General features: G+C 58.8%; 6 protein-coding genes across 6 annotated transcripts; 4 read left to right on the top strand and 2 right to left on the bottom strand.

Annotated features, from left to right (window-relative positions):
• Nucleotides 1-68: 68 nt before the first annotated feature.
• ACA1_192670 (Fbox domain containing protein) lies at nucleotides 69-2,993 on the top strand (the record flags this gene model as incomplete). The annotated part of the gene is made up of 13 exons (XM_004336459.1): nucleotides 69-114; nucleotides 200-317; nucleotides 420-529; nucleotides 661-725; nucleotides 812-873; nucleotides 984-1,122; nucleotides 1,479-1,608; nucleotides 1,693-1,932; nucleotides 2,055-2,124; nucleotides 2,152-2,221; nucleotides 2,342-2,433; nucleotides 2,536-2,602; nucleotides 2,733-2,993. 13 exons carry the CDS (start codon nucleotides 69-71, stop codon nucleotides 2,991-2,993), a joined length of 1,470 nt encoding a protein of 489 aa, XP_004336507.1.
• Nucleotides 2,994-3,165: 172 nt separating this feature from the next.
• ACA1_192680 (translation initiation factor eif2b subunit beta, putative) lies at nucleotides 3,166-5,053 on the bottom strand (the record flags this gene model as incomplete). The annotated part of the gene is made up of 7 exons (XM_004336461.1): nucleotides 3,166-3,238; nucleotides 3,364-3,563; nucleotides 3,642-3,829; nucleotides 3,953-4,034; nucleotides 4,174-4,442; nucleotides 4,544-4,736; nucleotides 4,949-5,053. The coding sequence occupies 7 exons, from the start codon at nucleotides 5,051-5,053 to the stop codon at nucleotides 3,166-3,168; spliced, it is 1,110 nt and encodes a 369-aa protein (XP_004336509.1).
• ACA1_192690 (RNA recognition motif domain containing protein) lies at nucleotides 5,052-6,716 on the top strand (the record flags this gene model as incomplete). Its single annotated transcript, XM_004336460.1, has 6 exons — nucleotides 5,052-5,067; nucleotides 5,418-5,488; nucleotides 5,531-5,683; nucleotides 5,772-5,966; nucleotides 6,080-6,520; nucleotides 6,660-6,716. 6 exons carry the CDS (start codon nucleotides 5,052-5,054, stop codon nucleotides 6,714-6,716), a joined length of 933 nt encoding a protein of 310 aa, XP_004336508.1.
• Nucleotides 6,717-6,896: 180 nt separating this feature from the next.
• ACA1_192700 (glycerol kinase) lies at nucleotides 6,897-9,655 on the top strand (the record flags this gene model as incomplete). The annotated part of the gene is made up of 10 exons (XM_004336462.1): nucleotides 6,897-7,183; nucleotides 7,346-7,530; nucleotides 7,714-7,937; nucleotides 8,033-8,142; nucleotides 8,233-8,335; nucleotides 8,453-8,598; nucleotides 8,701-8,822; nucleotides 8,922-9,000; nucleotides 9,095-9,300; nucleotides 9,438-9,655. 10 exons carry the CDS (start codon nucleotides 6,897-6,899, stop codon nucleotides 9,653-9,655), a joined length of 1,680 nt encoding a protein of 559 aa, XP_004336510.1.
• A 608-nt stretch (nucleotides 9,656-10,263) lies between these two features.
• On the top strand, nucleotides 10,264-13,165 carry ACA1_192710 (ATPase/histidine kinase/DNA gyrase B/HSP90 domain containing protein; the record flags this gene model as incomplete). Its single annotated transcript, XM_004336463.1, has 11 exons — nucleotides 10,264-10,897; nucleotides 11,013-11,195; nucleotides 11,285-11,386; nucleotides 11,450-11,593; nucleotides 11,694-11,763; nucleotides 11,836-12,010; nucleotides 12,149-12,276; nucleotides 12,360-12,564; nucleotides 12,639-12,735; nucleotides 12,817-12,917; nucleotides 13,022-13,165. The coding sequence occupies 11 exons, from the start codon at nucleotides 10,264-10,266 to the stop codon at nucleotides 13,163-13,165; spliced, it is 1,983 nt and encodes a 660-aa protein (XP_004336511.1).
• A 723-nt stretch (nucleotides 13,166-13,888) lies between these two features.
• ACA1_192720 (ankyrin repeat-containing protein) lies at nucleotides 13,889-14,977 on the bottom strand (the record flags this gene model as incomplete). The annotated part of the gene is made up of 3 exons (XM_004336464.1): nucleotides 13,889-14,415; nucleotides 14,545-14,745; nucleotides 14,851-14,977. 3 exons carry the CDS (start codon nucleotides 14,975-14,977, stop codon nucleotides 13,889-13,891), a joined length of 855 nt encoding a protein of 284 aa, XP_004336512.1.
• Between the last annotated feature and the right edge of the window lie 71 nt (nucleotides 14,978-15,048).

Below are 15,048 nucleotides of genomic sequence, written 5' to 3' on the forward strand. Positions count from 1 at the left end.
TTTATTTTTCTTTCACCACTTCTTCCAGACAACACCCCTTTTCTGGATATATAGATTGAACAACAGGCATGGGGTCTTCGCTTCGACGTGCATCAGTGGAGGACCAGCTGACCGGTGACATGTCCCTCCCCGTGCCAACAACAAAATAACGTTTCGAACACCAAAGGTTGGAAAGTCTGACGCGCATTGGGGGATGTAGAGCTGCCCGACGAGATTCTGCTGGGCCTGCTCGCGTGGCTCGGTCCGCGCGACCTGCTGGCCTGCGGCGCCACAAACCAGCGACTGCGCGGACTCGCCCTCGACAACTCCTTCTGGAGGTCAGTCCCCCACTCCCATCAAGCTTTTGGTGGCACATACTCACACGTCGCACACCACCGCCGCACGACACACACGCAGCGCACGACGTGCACGATACACAGGAAGGCGTGTGAGGATCTGGATGGGTCCAGCAGTGCGGGTCCCGCTACGCAAGGCAACGAGGTCGTGTGGTGGCGCGAGTACTTTGAGATCAAGCGCTCCAGTTTCTTGCGTACCACCTTCTCTCCCCCTTGTTACCACAATCGACCGTTCGTGCGTGCGTGTCGTGCGTGTCGTGCGTGTCGTGCGGTGGTGTACCGTTCACATCCCTCGTGGTGTGTGGGGGTGTGTGTGTTCTCGCAGAGCGTCACTACAGTGTGGGCTTGGGGCCGTCAAAAAAGGAACACCGTCTGCTCGCAGACACCCTGGTCTGTCACCCCCTCTACAGATGATGGTCTGACGATTAGCAATTCGTTAACACTCACGCACATGCACACGACACGACACACGACAGGAGGAGCTGGTGCTGGCCTCAGACCATCACATCGTCCTCGTTCCCCACTCCGACACACCCCCGTGCGTCTCTCCCTTGTCTCAGCCCCCCTCTCACAACTTGACCTCACGCGTGCGTTGGTGCGTGCGCGGTGGTGCGTGTGCGTGTGCGGTGGTGCGTGTGCGTTCTACAGCACGCGTCAGGAGCAGTTGCGGCAGATCCCGGTGGCTGAGGGGATCAGGGACGTGGTGTACAGCGAGGGCGCCATACTGTGCCTCACCGCACAGGACAAGCTGAACGTCTACGACCTGGCCTCGCTTGCCCTGCTCAAGGTTGTTGCATACACGGCACACACGCTACACGACACACACACACGACACACACACACACACAACACACGACACACACGACACACACGATGCGAGTTACACATTAACAAAGTCGCATTAGACGATGGACGGAGTGGCTGCCATGTGCTGCGACTCCCTTCACCTGGCACTCTGGTCCAATCACCCGTGCGGCTCCCTTCACCTCTTTTCTGATTCGCTCAGGCCGCCCCACCTGACCACACACCGCACACGCCACTCGTCACACACATCACACGACACACGACACACACGACACACACGACACGACACGCACGACACGCACACGACACGCACGGCACGCAAATGGGTGGAGCAGCAAGGGGATGCTGGCGGTCTATGACCGGAGCCGCGGGTGGGACGCGCCGCCCAAGTGGACCAAGGTCATGGGCAACAAGTACTCGGCCCCGCCCAGCCTCGCCCTCGATCCTTCGTCCCACCACGTCGATGGCGGTACACGACACGACACGCACCGCACACGACACACGCCGCACACGGGGGTACTCACGAGAAACACACACATGGCACACGGCACAGGGGTGTTGGTGGTGTTTTCGGCGAGTTGGCAGGTGTATCGCCTGGCAGACGGGGTCGGGCTGGGTCCCGCGTTCAAGCTGCCCGCGCCGTCGGCGGCGGCGACGCCTTTGAATCATCCGATGATGGCCGGCCGTGGCATGCTCGGCGGCGAGTCGGCCTCCCACTTCATGCGGCCCAGGCGCACCACCGCCTTCTTCACGCCCGACCACATCATCTGCGCTCTTTCCGGCACCATCCGCGGTACGCACGACACACGACACACACAACGACACACACGGCACACGCTACACACCACAAACGACACGACACGACACGCGCGACGAGCGACACGACACGCGCGGTATTCATGAATGGAAAGGCAGTGATCTGGAAGGCGAGCCTGTGCGAGGGAACGGCGCCGCAGTTCGTGGACAAGTTGGCTTCTTCGGAATGGTTCCTCCACACGCAGGTGGTCTGCAGGCAAAGCTCGGCCGCTCTTCTGGTCACCCTGGCCGGCAACGAGATCCTGTGTTGGCAGTTGCCCGCCAAGGTGGGTGTGCTGTTGCGTGTGTGCGATGTGTGAGATGTGTGCGGTGTGCGCGGTGTGTGCGGTGTGTGCGGTGTGTGTGTGCGTCGGGAGTGCCGACGCGACAATGACCACCGCACACAGTGGCAAGAAGAGCTGGAGCTGCTTCACGGCCGGCCGCTGACCCATCCCAACCCGGAGGTGGTGTCTTACATTAGCGGCCTCTGCTGCGACAGGTTACCCCCCCCCCACACCACCACCACGCATTGGGTGAGCTAACAACCGTGTTTTAACGCGCACCCGTCATGTCGTGTGCTCAAAATCATTATTGATTGCAGTCACCGAGTGCTGCTCTCGTACGTCGTGCCGGAGGCGATCGACACCTCCTCGTGGAATTGCCGCAGGGTCCGTACTCCCCTCCCCATCCATGATGCCAACGATGGCGATGATGGCGGTGCTGATGATGGCAATGACGATGGTGACGATGGTGGTGATGATGGTGATTGTCGCTTCTTGTTCAATGGGCCCTCTGCAGCTGGCAAAGTACGAGGTGGCGGTGTTCTCGCTGGGCCGGTGGAGCCTGCACAGCCGCCTGCCGCTCAGGGAGGAGGGCCAGGGCCGACCCCATTTGGAGGACCAGGTGGTGGACATGATGTCGCTCCCGCGCGGCCGTGCGGCGCTCCTGACCAAGTCGGTCATGTGGGGCCGCAAGGACCTGTCCACTCTGCAGCACACCGTCACTTTCCTGGACCCACGCGCCCCGACTGCACAAGCGGCGAAGAAGACTCGGTGGTGACCGCACACGCGCACCGCACGCACCGCACACACCGCACACGAGTAGAGTACTGGGTGAAGTTGTATTGTTGTATTATGGGGATAAATTCGCAAGAGAGGCATTTAATCACTCCAGTTTGCTGATGAAGAAGACGATGGGAAGGAAGGCGATGAGGAAGGCGATGAAGATGAATCTAGAGCACGTAGTCCGCCGGGTGGTAGTACTCGGCCAACAACCGATAAATGTACGACGGGCTGTGCCCACCACTGCACAAAACAAAAATATAGTCAGTTATTAATTATCACTTGTTATTTGTTATTTGTTATTTATTTGTTATTTGTTATTTGTTATTTGTTATTGTTGTGTTGTGGGTGGGGTAGGGAGCGTGTACACGTTGGTGACGAAGAGGGAGACGAGCTCGGGCGGGACGTAGTCGTAGGCGGGGCTCTCGACGTGCAGCTGGTCGATGTCGGTCGTCTCCTCGAAGGGCATGATCGACCCGGGCGGGTTGTAGCAGTTGAACGAGTCCTGCTCGGCCGTCGGGTAGAGCGGACACAGCTTGTAGAGACCCATGCACACCACCACCGGCACCTATGACCCCATCACCACCTTATGTGAGCACGACACGCAACACGACACGCGACACGACACGCGTGGGGTGTAGGGTACGGCGTGGTGCTTGGCGGCGAGGGCGACGGCGTGGGAACCGGTGAAGGCGATGAGGCCGCCGTTGGCGAGCACGGCGTGGGTGCCGAGGATGACCTTGTTGGTGCGCGCCATCATCGCAAAGATCGCCGAGTCGGGGATGATCGTCGTCTCGATGCCCGCACGCGACAGCGAGGCCGCCGTCTCATTACCTTTTTCATTTGTTTTGTTTTGTTTTGTTTAGCACACGCGTGAACGACACGCGCCGCACACCGCACACACTCACTGCGTCGCACACAGCACACACACCGCACGTGCGATGGAGAGGTAGGTACCGGTGTACGAGGGCGCGGACTGGGCGACGATGACGTCGAACTTGCGCTTGCGGGCGGCGGCGATGAGGAACTCGGCCACGGTCTTCGAGAGGCCGAACGTCATGATCACCTCATTGCTGTGGATGTGTTGAATGGCCTGGCCCACGCAACGCAACATACATAGAAATGAGTGTGTGCGGTCGTGTGCGTGTGCGTGTGCGTGTGCAGTGTGTGCGGCCGACCTGATCGGAGATGTTGCGGTAGAGGTTGTTGATCTCGTCGATGAGCTCGCCCACGGAGGTCTGCACGACGGCCTTGATGTCGTAGGGCTCGGTGTAGACCTCGTCCCGGTCGTGCCCGAGCATCTTGTAGAGGGCGGGCGACGAGTGCGGGTCCAGCACGCGCGCGATCTCCTCGCTGCCCTCCTCCTGGTTCTCCTGGTACTGGCACGCCAGGTACTCCTCGCGGATGATCGACAGCACTCGCCGCACCACGTTCCCGATGGTCAGCTCTGTGTTGCGCGTGTGCGCACGCACGGGTAAGCTCACCGCACGCGCGCACAACACGACACGACACACGACGACACGCACGACACGACACACGCGGGGGTACCGAGGGGAGCGGCGCTGATGAGGAGCTTGCCGATCTCCTTGACACGCTCGATGACGGTCTGGGCGGAGGTCCAGCGCGAGGAGGAGACGACGACCTTCATGACCTCGGCCGTGGCGATGGCCACGCGGTAGGAGCCGGCCAGCTCGCGTCGGCGTAGCGAGTCGATGATGCACTTGAACTTGGTGTCGAAGCCCTTGGACACGATCGTGCGGCCGGCCTGATTTGTATTTGTATTTTTATGTTTGAGACAAATTAGAAAAATAAAACAATCATTATCATTGAATAATCGGAGTGAAGAGAGAAGAGGCATTTTTTTTTTTTTTTTTTACATCAAATCATGATCGATGCATGTTTCCAATTGAAGGAAGGGGTTGGAAACTAGTGAATGGAAAATGGAGGAGGTACCTGGTGGGTGTGAGTGGTGATCATGTCGGATTGAGCCAGGGCACTCAATTCGCCGGGGCGCACCTTGCTCGTGCCCAGGTCGCCCAAGAAATCGTCGTCAGACATGGTGCAGAGTGTAGGTGCGGTGATGATTTCGACAATTGAAGCCAAAATCGAATGTGTAAGAATTTATTCTTGTTTTATTGTAAGCCTGCGCAAATCGTGCACGGTCAGCAAACAAATTTCCAGACTTTTCTTTGGTGCTTTTCCTCTTGCTACTCCACTTATTCGATTCTACCAATTACCTCTACTCATCTGATCTAGAAGCATGTCGTACGTGCTGTAGTTCCTGCTCTCTTCCACTCAATCTAATTGACTGATTCCTTTTGTGATTCGAATCGCCCCCTAATGTACAAAATTGCATCGTTTTCTCTTCTACTCTACTTACCACAATCGCATTGGCAGGTCGCCTGCCCGTGCCGACGCTAAGGAGGCCAGATCCAGCCGCTCGCCGGCTGCGCGCAAATCCTCCAAGTCGAGGTCCAGCAGGCCGCGATCGAGGTCCCCTTCGCGCTCTCACTCATCTTCTCGTTCCGCCTCTAGGTCCAGGTCGCGCTCTGGCTCCCGGTCGTCGAGGTCGAGCTCCAGGAGCAGCAGCAGCCGGTCGCGATCGCCCAGCAGCTCGCGCTCGCGCTCCAGGAGCCCTCGTCGCGGCCGCAGCCGCAGCCCACGCCGCAGCCCCGCTCGCTCGCCCAGGTACTACTCGCCGCACACGCCGCACACGCCGCACATGCACTCACCGCTGCGTATGCGTGTGCGCAGGCGGAGGAGTCCCTCGCCGCAGCCAAAGAAGCTGCACGTGGGCAATCTGACGCGCAACGTGAACGAGGAGCACCTGCGGGAGATCTTCGGCCAGTGGGGCAAGCTGCTGAGGGTCGAGCTCGGCTGGGACCGTCGCATCGACCAGCCCAAGGGCTTCGCCTATGTAGAGTATGACAAGTACGCCGACTCGGTCGAGGCCCTCAAGCGCATGGACGGCGTACGCCATTCTTACCACCAGCATCGACGACCTCAGCACAATCTTCTGATTGGTCTTCTCACGTGTGTGGTGTGTGTTGTGTGTGTTGTGTGTGTGTGTGTGTCGGGCTTCAGGGCCAAATTGATGGCAACGTGGTGAAGGTGCAGGCCATCCTGCCGCCCAGGCGACGTTCGCCCGGCCCGTGGTCGCGAGGCCCCGGACCCTACCACGGCCGATCGCCGCCTCGTGGCGTCGGCGGCTTCCGGGGCCGACGATCGCCCCCTCGCGGCGGCGGTCGCTTCGGCGGTGGCGGTGGCCCGCGTGGTCGCGCCTACTCGCCCGCCGGCGGTCGCTTTGGCGGCGGCAGGCGCAGCCCGCCGCGCGGTGGCATGCGTGGTCGCTCGCCGTCGCCGCCTCCGCGCGGTGGCCCGCGTGGTCGCTCGCCCTCGCCGCGCTACGGCGGCGGTCGCAAGAGGCGGTCCTTCTCGCGCTCGCCCAGCCCGCCCAGGAGGCGCAACTTCTCGCCCCGGAGCAGATCGCCCTCGCCCATGCGTCGCGGCAGGTACCAACCCCGTGTGTGTGTGTGTGTGTGTGAGTGCGTGTGTCGTGTGTGGCCGGCGTACCGGTGTGTCGTTCGTGTTCTGGTGGTTTGTTTGACTTGTGTTTGATACCAACTTGCGAGATTGACTCTTTTCCCTACGTGTATACATGTAGGAGCAGGAGCAGGAGCAGGAGCAGGTAAAGCTGCACAACTACAGCCAGCAGCGGTAAAGGAATGCGTGCGCATTTCAAGAAACAGGAAACAAAGAAAAGGAAAACAATATTGAAAAACGCCAACACCTTTTATCTGGGATCATCGACCAAGTCTGCAGACCAAACCAACTTGCCTGCAACGAACGCGAACCAACAAACCTTGACCTGCACCACAACGAGAAGGCCACCCCACATACCATGGACGCCACGACCAAAGTGCAGTTGCTTGCGCTCACCGCCGCTGCAGGCGCCTCGTTGGCCTCCTTCTGGCTGGCTAAATCTCAGGCAACGCAATCTTCATCTTCATCTTCATCTTCATCTTCTTCATCGACGAAGAACAAGCTCGCCAGCGAACACTTTGCGCCGCCGTTCGTGGGTGCGCTCGACCAGGGCACCTCCAGCACCCGCTTCATCGTCTTCGACTCACGCACCAACATCGTCGTGTCGCACCAGATGGAACTCCCACCGCTCTATCCGCAGCCCGGGTACACCATAGCCAACTATTGTTTATTTATTTATTTATTTATTTATTTGTTCTTATTGCCCCTAACTGGCGAGCAATAGTGTATTCTTATTTCTCGATTAAATGAATTAACTGTTTCTTATTTCCCTGTATTTATTGCAACAAATAAAATTAACAAAAACAGGTGGGCGGAGCACTCGGGCGAGGCCATCCTCCGGCAGAGCGAGGAGTGCATCGCGGGCGCCGTGGCCAAGCTGGAGGCGCTGGGCTACGCCGCGTCGGACATAAAGGCCGTCGGCATCACCAACCAACGCGAGACCACCCTCGTGTGGGACCGCATCACCGGCGTCCCCCTCTACAACGCCATCGGTACCCCCACCATCACCTGCGTGCGTTGTTTGTGTGTGTGTGTTGTGTGTGTGTTGTGTGTGTTGTGTGTGTTGTGTGTGTTGTGTGTGTTGTGTTGTGTGTTGTGTGTTGTGTGTTGTGTGTGTGTTGTGTTCAACAATTCTAATGGCACGCACACGCACGATCGCACGCGTGCGCATGTAGTGTGGCTGGACAGCAGGACGCACGCGATTGTGGAGGAGCTGCTGCAGCAGGAGAATTTCCAGGCGGCGGGCAAGGACACGCTGCGGCCCGTCTGCGGGCTGCCGCTCTCGACCTACTTCTCGGCCACCAAGCTCGTGTGGCTCATCAAGAACGTGCCCGCCGTGCAGCAGGCCATCCAGGACGACCGCTGCATCTTCGGCACTGTCGACACCTGGCTCATCTGGGTACGCGCTCACCGACAGGTGTCGACAATCGGTGTCTCAGCCACGCTCACGCACGACCGCACACGCGCACACACGACCGCACGCGCACAACACAGAATTTGACGGGCGGCCCGAATGGCGGAGCGCATGTGACGGATGTGACGAACGCGAGCCGCACCATGCTCATGAACCTCAAGACCCTCCAGTGGGACTCGTCCGCCTGCGAGTACATTCCACATTCCTCTCTCACTGCATTCCACATTCCACACGCCATTCCGCATTCCATACTGACACGCCTTTTGGTGGCGCCCCCTAGGGTGTTTGGGATTCCGATGTCGATCCTTCCCCGGATTCGTAGCTCGGCCGAGGAGTACGGCCACATCATTTCGGGTCCGCTCGCCGGCGTGCCCCTCACTTGCGTACGCGCCCCAGAACTATTTTGTTATTGTTATTGTTATAATAGCCACCTTAACCTCCAAAGTTAGATCTGACGTAGCACTCACTCACTCACTCAACACGTGGATGGCGTGCAACAGTGTTTGGGCGATCAGCAGGCGGCGCTGGTGGGCCACATGTGCTTCGCGCGGGGCGAGGCCAAGAACACGTACGGCACGGGCTGCTTCCTCCTGGTCAACACCGGCGAGGAGATCGTGCACAGCAAGCACGGCTTGACCACCGTCGGGTACGTACACGCACACGCACACGCACCACAGCACACGCAACACGCAACACGCAGCACGCAACACGCCACACAGCACGTGCTGACGGTAGAGGCGAAATTTAGTTATCAATTGGGGCCGGCGGAAGCGCCGCACTATGCGCTCGAAGGCGCCGTCGCGATGGCGGGCGAGGCGGTGAGATGGCTCCTGCAGGACATGCAGCTCATCTCGTCCTACTCGGAAATCGGTACTGTTTATCTCGGCCAATCACCATCCCCCGATTAAACTGCAACTAATCAACCGCAATTGGCGAATGAACACAAATCAGAGCCGTTGGCTGGGTCAGTGGACGACGCGGGCGGAATGTACTTCGTGCCGGCCTTCACGGGCCTCCTGGCGCCCCACTGGCGAAGTGACGCTCGCGGGTACTCTTCACTTCTCACAACACAACACAACACAACACAACACAACACAACACAACACAACAAGATGGCTGGTGGTTGGTTAACAACGGATCAGGGTGGCAGTGGGGATGAGCTCGACGACGAAGCGTGCCCACTTTGTGCGGGCGGTGCTGGAGGGCGTGGCGTTCCAGACGTGCGAGGTGCTGGAGGCGCTGACGGAGGACTCCGACCTGCGGCTCAAGTCGCTGAAGGTGGGCGGCGGCATGGCCGTCAACGACCTCTTCCTCCAGATCCAGGCCGACCTGCTCGGCATCGAAGTCAGTGCGAACCCCTTCCCTCCCACTCGCATGTTATCATACACACCGCACACGACACACGACACACGACACACGACACACGACACACGACACACGACACACACTCACACGACACACTCACACACCGCACACGACACACAGCACGCGGACCGACGGTGGAGACGACGGCGCTGGGCGCCGCGGTGGGTGCGGGCCTGGCGGTGGGGGTCTACTCGCGCGAGTTCCTGACCGAGCTGCACGCCCACGCCGAGACTGGGTTCGAGCCCAGGATGGAGCCCGGCGTGCGCCAGGAAAAGGCCAAGGGCTGGGTCAAGGCTGTGCACAAGTCCTTTGGTTGGGTTGATGGCCAAGCAGTGTAGTATGACCAAACATGTATTTAGTCCCACTACACTTTTTCTTGTTCCTTTTGCCCTACACACCTTCTCTGTCCATCCTCCTGTCTGTATGCTCAGAGGCACTCACAACACAGCCTGGTGGTGCTGTGTGGGTGGTGCCAGTGTCTTTGAGAGAGGTCTGGTGCTGTGCAGCCTTGCCACAGTGGGACAGGAGCAAAGTTCTGTACTGACCACCCAGATGTGCATGTGCCTCTCCAAGACTGGCCTTGCCCCACCAAGCACAACGCAACCTTCAACCACTTTTATCTTTGGTGTTTATGCCTGATTGGTCCGCCGGAAAAGTTTGCCCCGCCCTGCAACAGGCGATTGTAGATTGCCCAATCGTCGCCTGCAGAACAGCGGAGCTGCAACATCCGTCCATATCCGGATTGCCAGAAAGTGCATGACCGCCGGCGACAGGATGATCCACCATTGCGGACAATTGCGGCTCCACCAATCAACCAGCTTGGTCTTCTTCGCAGAGCATTCGACAACAGTAGCACTCAAACACTCCAACCTCCCCAACACAACACACAACCACACAACAACGACAGTGTGCGACACTGCTCCCTCCCAACACCACCACCACCCTCATGGCGCTCACATCTCTACTTGGCCGCCGTTCGCGCGGCTGCATCCCCGACCTCAAGCCTCCGCCGGCGCACTCAACGGCGCCGCTGGGGGGGAGTGACGAGACGACTGAATCGATAGAAGAGGAAGACTTCCGCAAGGCCTTCCTCCATCTTTTCATCATGATCCACTGCGCGGGGTCGAGCGTGTTGGCACTGCTCCAGATCGCCTTCGAAGACTACTCCTTCGCCTCCGCAGCTTCGCTCATTCTCAGCATGGCCACCGCCGCGCTGCTCTTCATCTGCCTCTACCACCCGCTCACCTTTTCATCTACTTCTACATCATCATCTTCTTCATCTTCTTCTTCATCAACTTCCAGCACGGGTGGCGTGGACTTGCGTGTGGGCCTCTATGCCTACTGCGGCCTGCTCGACGTGGTGATGAGCGGCGTCGTGCTCACCGACCCCCAGGAGCGCGACGTCTACATGTGGTTCCTCGCCATCCCCTTTCTCTTCCTCCACGCCCGCGGCGTGAGGTCGTGCGTGGTGGCGCTCGTCGCCGTCTGCGTGCAGACCACAGTCCTTCGCTATCTTCGGCGACACTACGACTGGTCTACGACTGGACATGCACCACCCACGTTGCGAGAGACCATCATCGGTACACCGCACCTTTGTGATTCACCTTGACTCGGAACACGACTGTGACTGACTTGGCGTTTGTGTGTCGTGTCGTGTCGTGTGTGTCGCGTGTGTGTGTGTCGTGGTGTCAACAGGGGAAACGTACTGCGATTGTTTCTTGTGGATACTGCTCACGACGCTCACGGCTTGCCATCACCATGCTCGAGTGCAAGCGACCAATCGCCTGCGCGCCGCGATCAAGGAAAAGGAGGCCATCAACTGCGAACTGCGGCGGGCCATGCAGGCCAAGTCCGAGTTCCTGGCCAACATGTCTCACGGTACGCAGCCCATCACCACACGCCACCGTACAACACACACTGTCACACACACACACACACCCACCACAACTCACAGTCGCAAAATGCAGAGCTGCGCACGCCAATGCACGGCATCGTCGCAATGAGTCGCGAGCTCCAGGACACGACTGAACCCTGCTCGAAAGTGCACGACGCGGTCGACGTCATATCAAGTAGATTTCCTCTCTTTCTCTCTGTTCTCTCACTCAGTGCTGACCACGTGTCGTTCTTCGCAGCCTGCGCGGAGCATTTGCTGTCGCTCGTGAGCGACATTCTCGACTTTGAGCGCGTCGAGTCCAACAAGCTGCAGCTCGAAAACATACCCTTCTCGGTGGCCACCGAGGCCCAAAAGGCCGTACGCCTGCTCCAGCTCACCGCCGGTACCCGCCTTCTCACCCATGTCACCACTCTGCTACCAGTCGTGCCTGACGTGTTGTTGTTTGTTTGTTTGTTTGTTTGTTTGTTTGTTGATCGATTCAGACAAGAAGGGCATCAGCCTCACATTGCAGAACGAGGTGGCCCACCCGTGGCGCCGAGGCGACCCACTCCGGTGCCGTGTTCCCGATTGCTAAGTGTGTGTGTGGTTCGATTGAGGTTGACCGGCGCGCCGTGGCACACACAGGTTCCGGCAGGTGCTGGGCCACATCCTGTCCAACGCCGTCAAGTTCACACCCAGCAAGGGCTCTGTGTCTGTGCGCCTACGCAACGACGAAAACAACCCCGTGACGGGGGTGATCGCGTCCGTGACCGACACCGGCACCGGCATTACGCCAGACAACCTGCAGCAACTCTTCACTGTACGAATTACTCTCGTGTGGTGTTCCAAGTTGGCAACTTTCACACACACTCACACACGACACACACACTCACACACATGACACGACACACACCACACACACGACACACACACCATCATACTGCAGCCTTTCTCGCAGCTGGACTCGTCGATCGGCCGCAAGTACGGCGGCTCGGGTCTCGGGCTGGCCCTCAGTGGACGGCTGTGTCGTGCCATGGGCGGCTCGATCGAGTGCGAAAGCCAGCTCGGACATGGCTCCACGTTCACGTACGCCCACCCACCTCTCCTCCGTTCTGTGCAGTGCGGCCGCCACTTCATGAAGAGTTACGTTGATGTTTGTTTCCCGCCAGGTGCCGGTTTGCTCTGCCGGTTGTGCCGCAGGAAGACCGCAGGAGCGCAGGCGCCACCGTGACAGCGGGTGCACTGCCCCGGCCGGCTGATGGAGCACAGCTGAGTGCGGGCTTTGACCACCTCCATGTGCTGTTGGTGGAAGACAACGCCATCAACCAGAAGGTGGGCCTGCGCATGCTCACGCAACTCGGCTGCAAAACAAGGGTTCGCCGCAACCTCCACACAAGGTTCGAGTTCGATTTGATGATCTTGTGCTGATCGACGCCGACTATCATTAGGTGGCGTCGAACGGGGAGGATTGCCTGAAGCTGATGACGCAGAGCTCAGACCGCGAGAGCCCCTTCGACATTGTTCTCATGGACTGTCAGATGCCCGGTACCTAACTTTTGGCTGTTTTTCCACCACTGGGATGGCTCACCGACTCTTGACTCTGTTTTTGTTGTTGGCCGGCTCAAGTCATGGACGGGTTCGAGGCCACCCGGCGCCTCCGAAGCATGGGGGCGCAGCGGCACGGCAGGCCGCTCACCATAGTGGCCCTGACCGCTTCCGCGACCAAGGTACTGTGTTGCTCACCACCTCATCAGCAGCAGCGGTGCAGTGTACCACCAACACCTTATGTCTGTCTGCTGATCTGTTGATGTTGGGTGCTCGCGAGACACAGGAGTACGCGCAGCGGTGTCTCGAAGTGGGCATGTCCGATGTGCTGTTCAAGCCGCTGCAGCGTGAGGACCTTGTGGCCACCCTCCGCAAGTGGACAGCCACCCAACACCACCAGCTCGCCGAGACCAAACCTACTTCGACGTAGAGGACTCATCAAGAGCCAGTGCTGGGGTAGATGCGGTGACCGTGGCTAACCCGACTTCAATCTTGATAAGTCTTAGTCAAGATCTTCTTGGGCTGGCTAGAGCTTTGGGGTGGGTTCGTTATTTGCAGCTTTTCTATTCTCTGCTTTTCCACAAAGCTCCTCTCGAGAGGGAGGGGCGAGATGATGATGCCAAGCGAGAAGAGCGGGGAGGGCGAGTTCCGGGTGGGCGAGAAGAGCGAGAGGGTGAGGGCTTGGGTCGAACTGGTAGAGAGAGGTAGAGGGAGTTGCTCTCGACGTCCCCGTCACAAAATCTCAACATCTCCGTGCAGACTTTCATGGCTCCCAACTTCAGGCTGGACGACTACAGCTTCCAAATGTACACACACACACTCTCTCTCAATTCCACTTGTTTGTTCTCAAGTTGCTATTAAGTTGTGTGATGCTGTGCAGCAGCTGCCATCTCGAGTAGAGCAGGTCGCCCAAGTCGGCAGCCGCGGTGCGGTACGCTGCGCAGCCGCCAAGCGGGGGAGGAACCACCACCGCTACGGGTGATGTTTCTTGCGAGGGTGACCACGGTTGAACCCAAGCGGACGGCAAGGAGCGTCAGCAAGAGCAAGTCGCACTTGTTGGGAACGAGAAACAAAAAAGTAGTGCACGACGGCGGGCGTGCGTGTGCTCCCAAACCGTTTTCGTGCTTGGCGCCAAACGTTCTCTGTAAATGAATCAGTTGCCGGCAGAGAGCCAGTCGACGGTGAGCTGGAGGAGCGGCAGCTTGCGCTTGGGCACGTCGCCAGCGAGAACACCCCGGCGCCGCAGCATCTGCCGGAGAGTGAACACGTCGAGCTTGGCGTCGTCCTTGAGCTTGGCCAGTCGGCGCACCTCGGCCTCCAGCTCCTTCTCCTCGCGCTTTTCTGCCGACGCCTCCTTCTGCTTCTGCTTCTTCTTCGCGGGCTTGGTCTTGGCGTCGTGGTCATCATTCTTTTCGTCGTCGTCGTCTTCGTTCTTCTTCTCTTTGTCCTCTTTATCTTCGTTTTCGTTTTCGTTGTCGTTTTCGTTCTTTTTCTTGTCGGCCTCGCTGGTGCTCTTTCGCTTCCGCTTGCCAGGGCGGTGCGTGGTGACGACTCGCGACGCTTTGTTGGCGTACTGACGCGCGAGGCTCAAGGCCGTCATGCGCATGCCCTTGGTTTTGACGTCAGCGCGTGCGCCACATTCCAAGAGACATCGCGCCATCTCCTCGTAGTTGTACAGCACTACAGCTCATAGACAGCACACAACACAACACAACACAACACACACAACACACACAGTACACACATCACATATCACATATCACATGTCACATAGCAAACGCAAGCAAGCGGAGGTGCGTGTGACAGTACCGGCGTGGTGCAGAGCTGTGCACAGACCGAGATCGCAACCACTGCCGAATGCGAAGTTGATGTCGACGCCGTGATCGACGAGGAAGCGGCACACGGCGACGTCGCCTCGCTGCAGCGCGGGCGAGGTGAGACACTCGCGCCACACGCCTGGGCCGAGGGCCGGCGCCAGGTGCTGCAGCATCTCCATAGATGGACGCTCAGCTGCATAAATGATAGGAAAAAAAAAATATCAACATTACACATTCCATAAATGCCAATCAGACGGTGCCCACAGATAGATGACGTCATCAAGTTGCGTGCGCGCACCTCGGGACAGGGCGGTGACCATGTGCCGACCCTGCAGAGTCGCCCCGTGCCGCTGCAGCAACTGCACGATTGCAAGGTTGCCCGAGCTGATCGCAGATTTGATCGGGTCGCTCACCCACGCATGCATCGGCCTACGTAGGTTGGCGTGTGCGTGTTATGTTGTGCGTGCGTGCGTGCGCTTGTGGGGAAAAGAGTACT

The sequence above is a fragment of the Acanthamoeba castellanii genome, assembly GCF_000313135.1.
Source record: "Acanthamoeba castellanii str. Neff unplaced genomic scaffold scf7180000084749, whole genome shotgun sequence".
In the NCBI taxonomy this organism is placed as follows: Eukaryota; Discosea; order Longamoebia; family Acanthamoebidae; genus Acanthamoeba; species Acanthamoeba castellanii.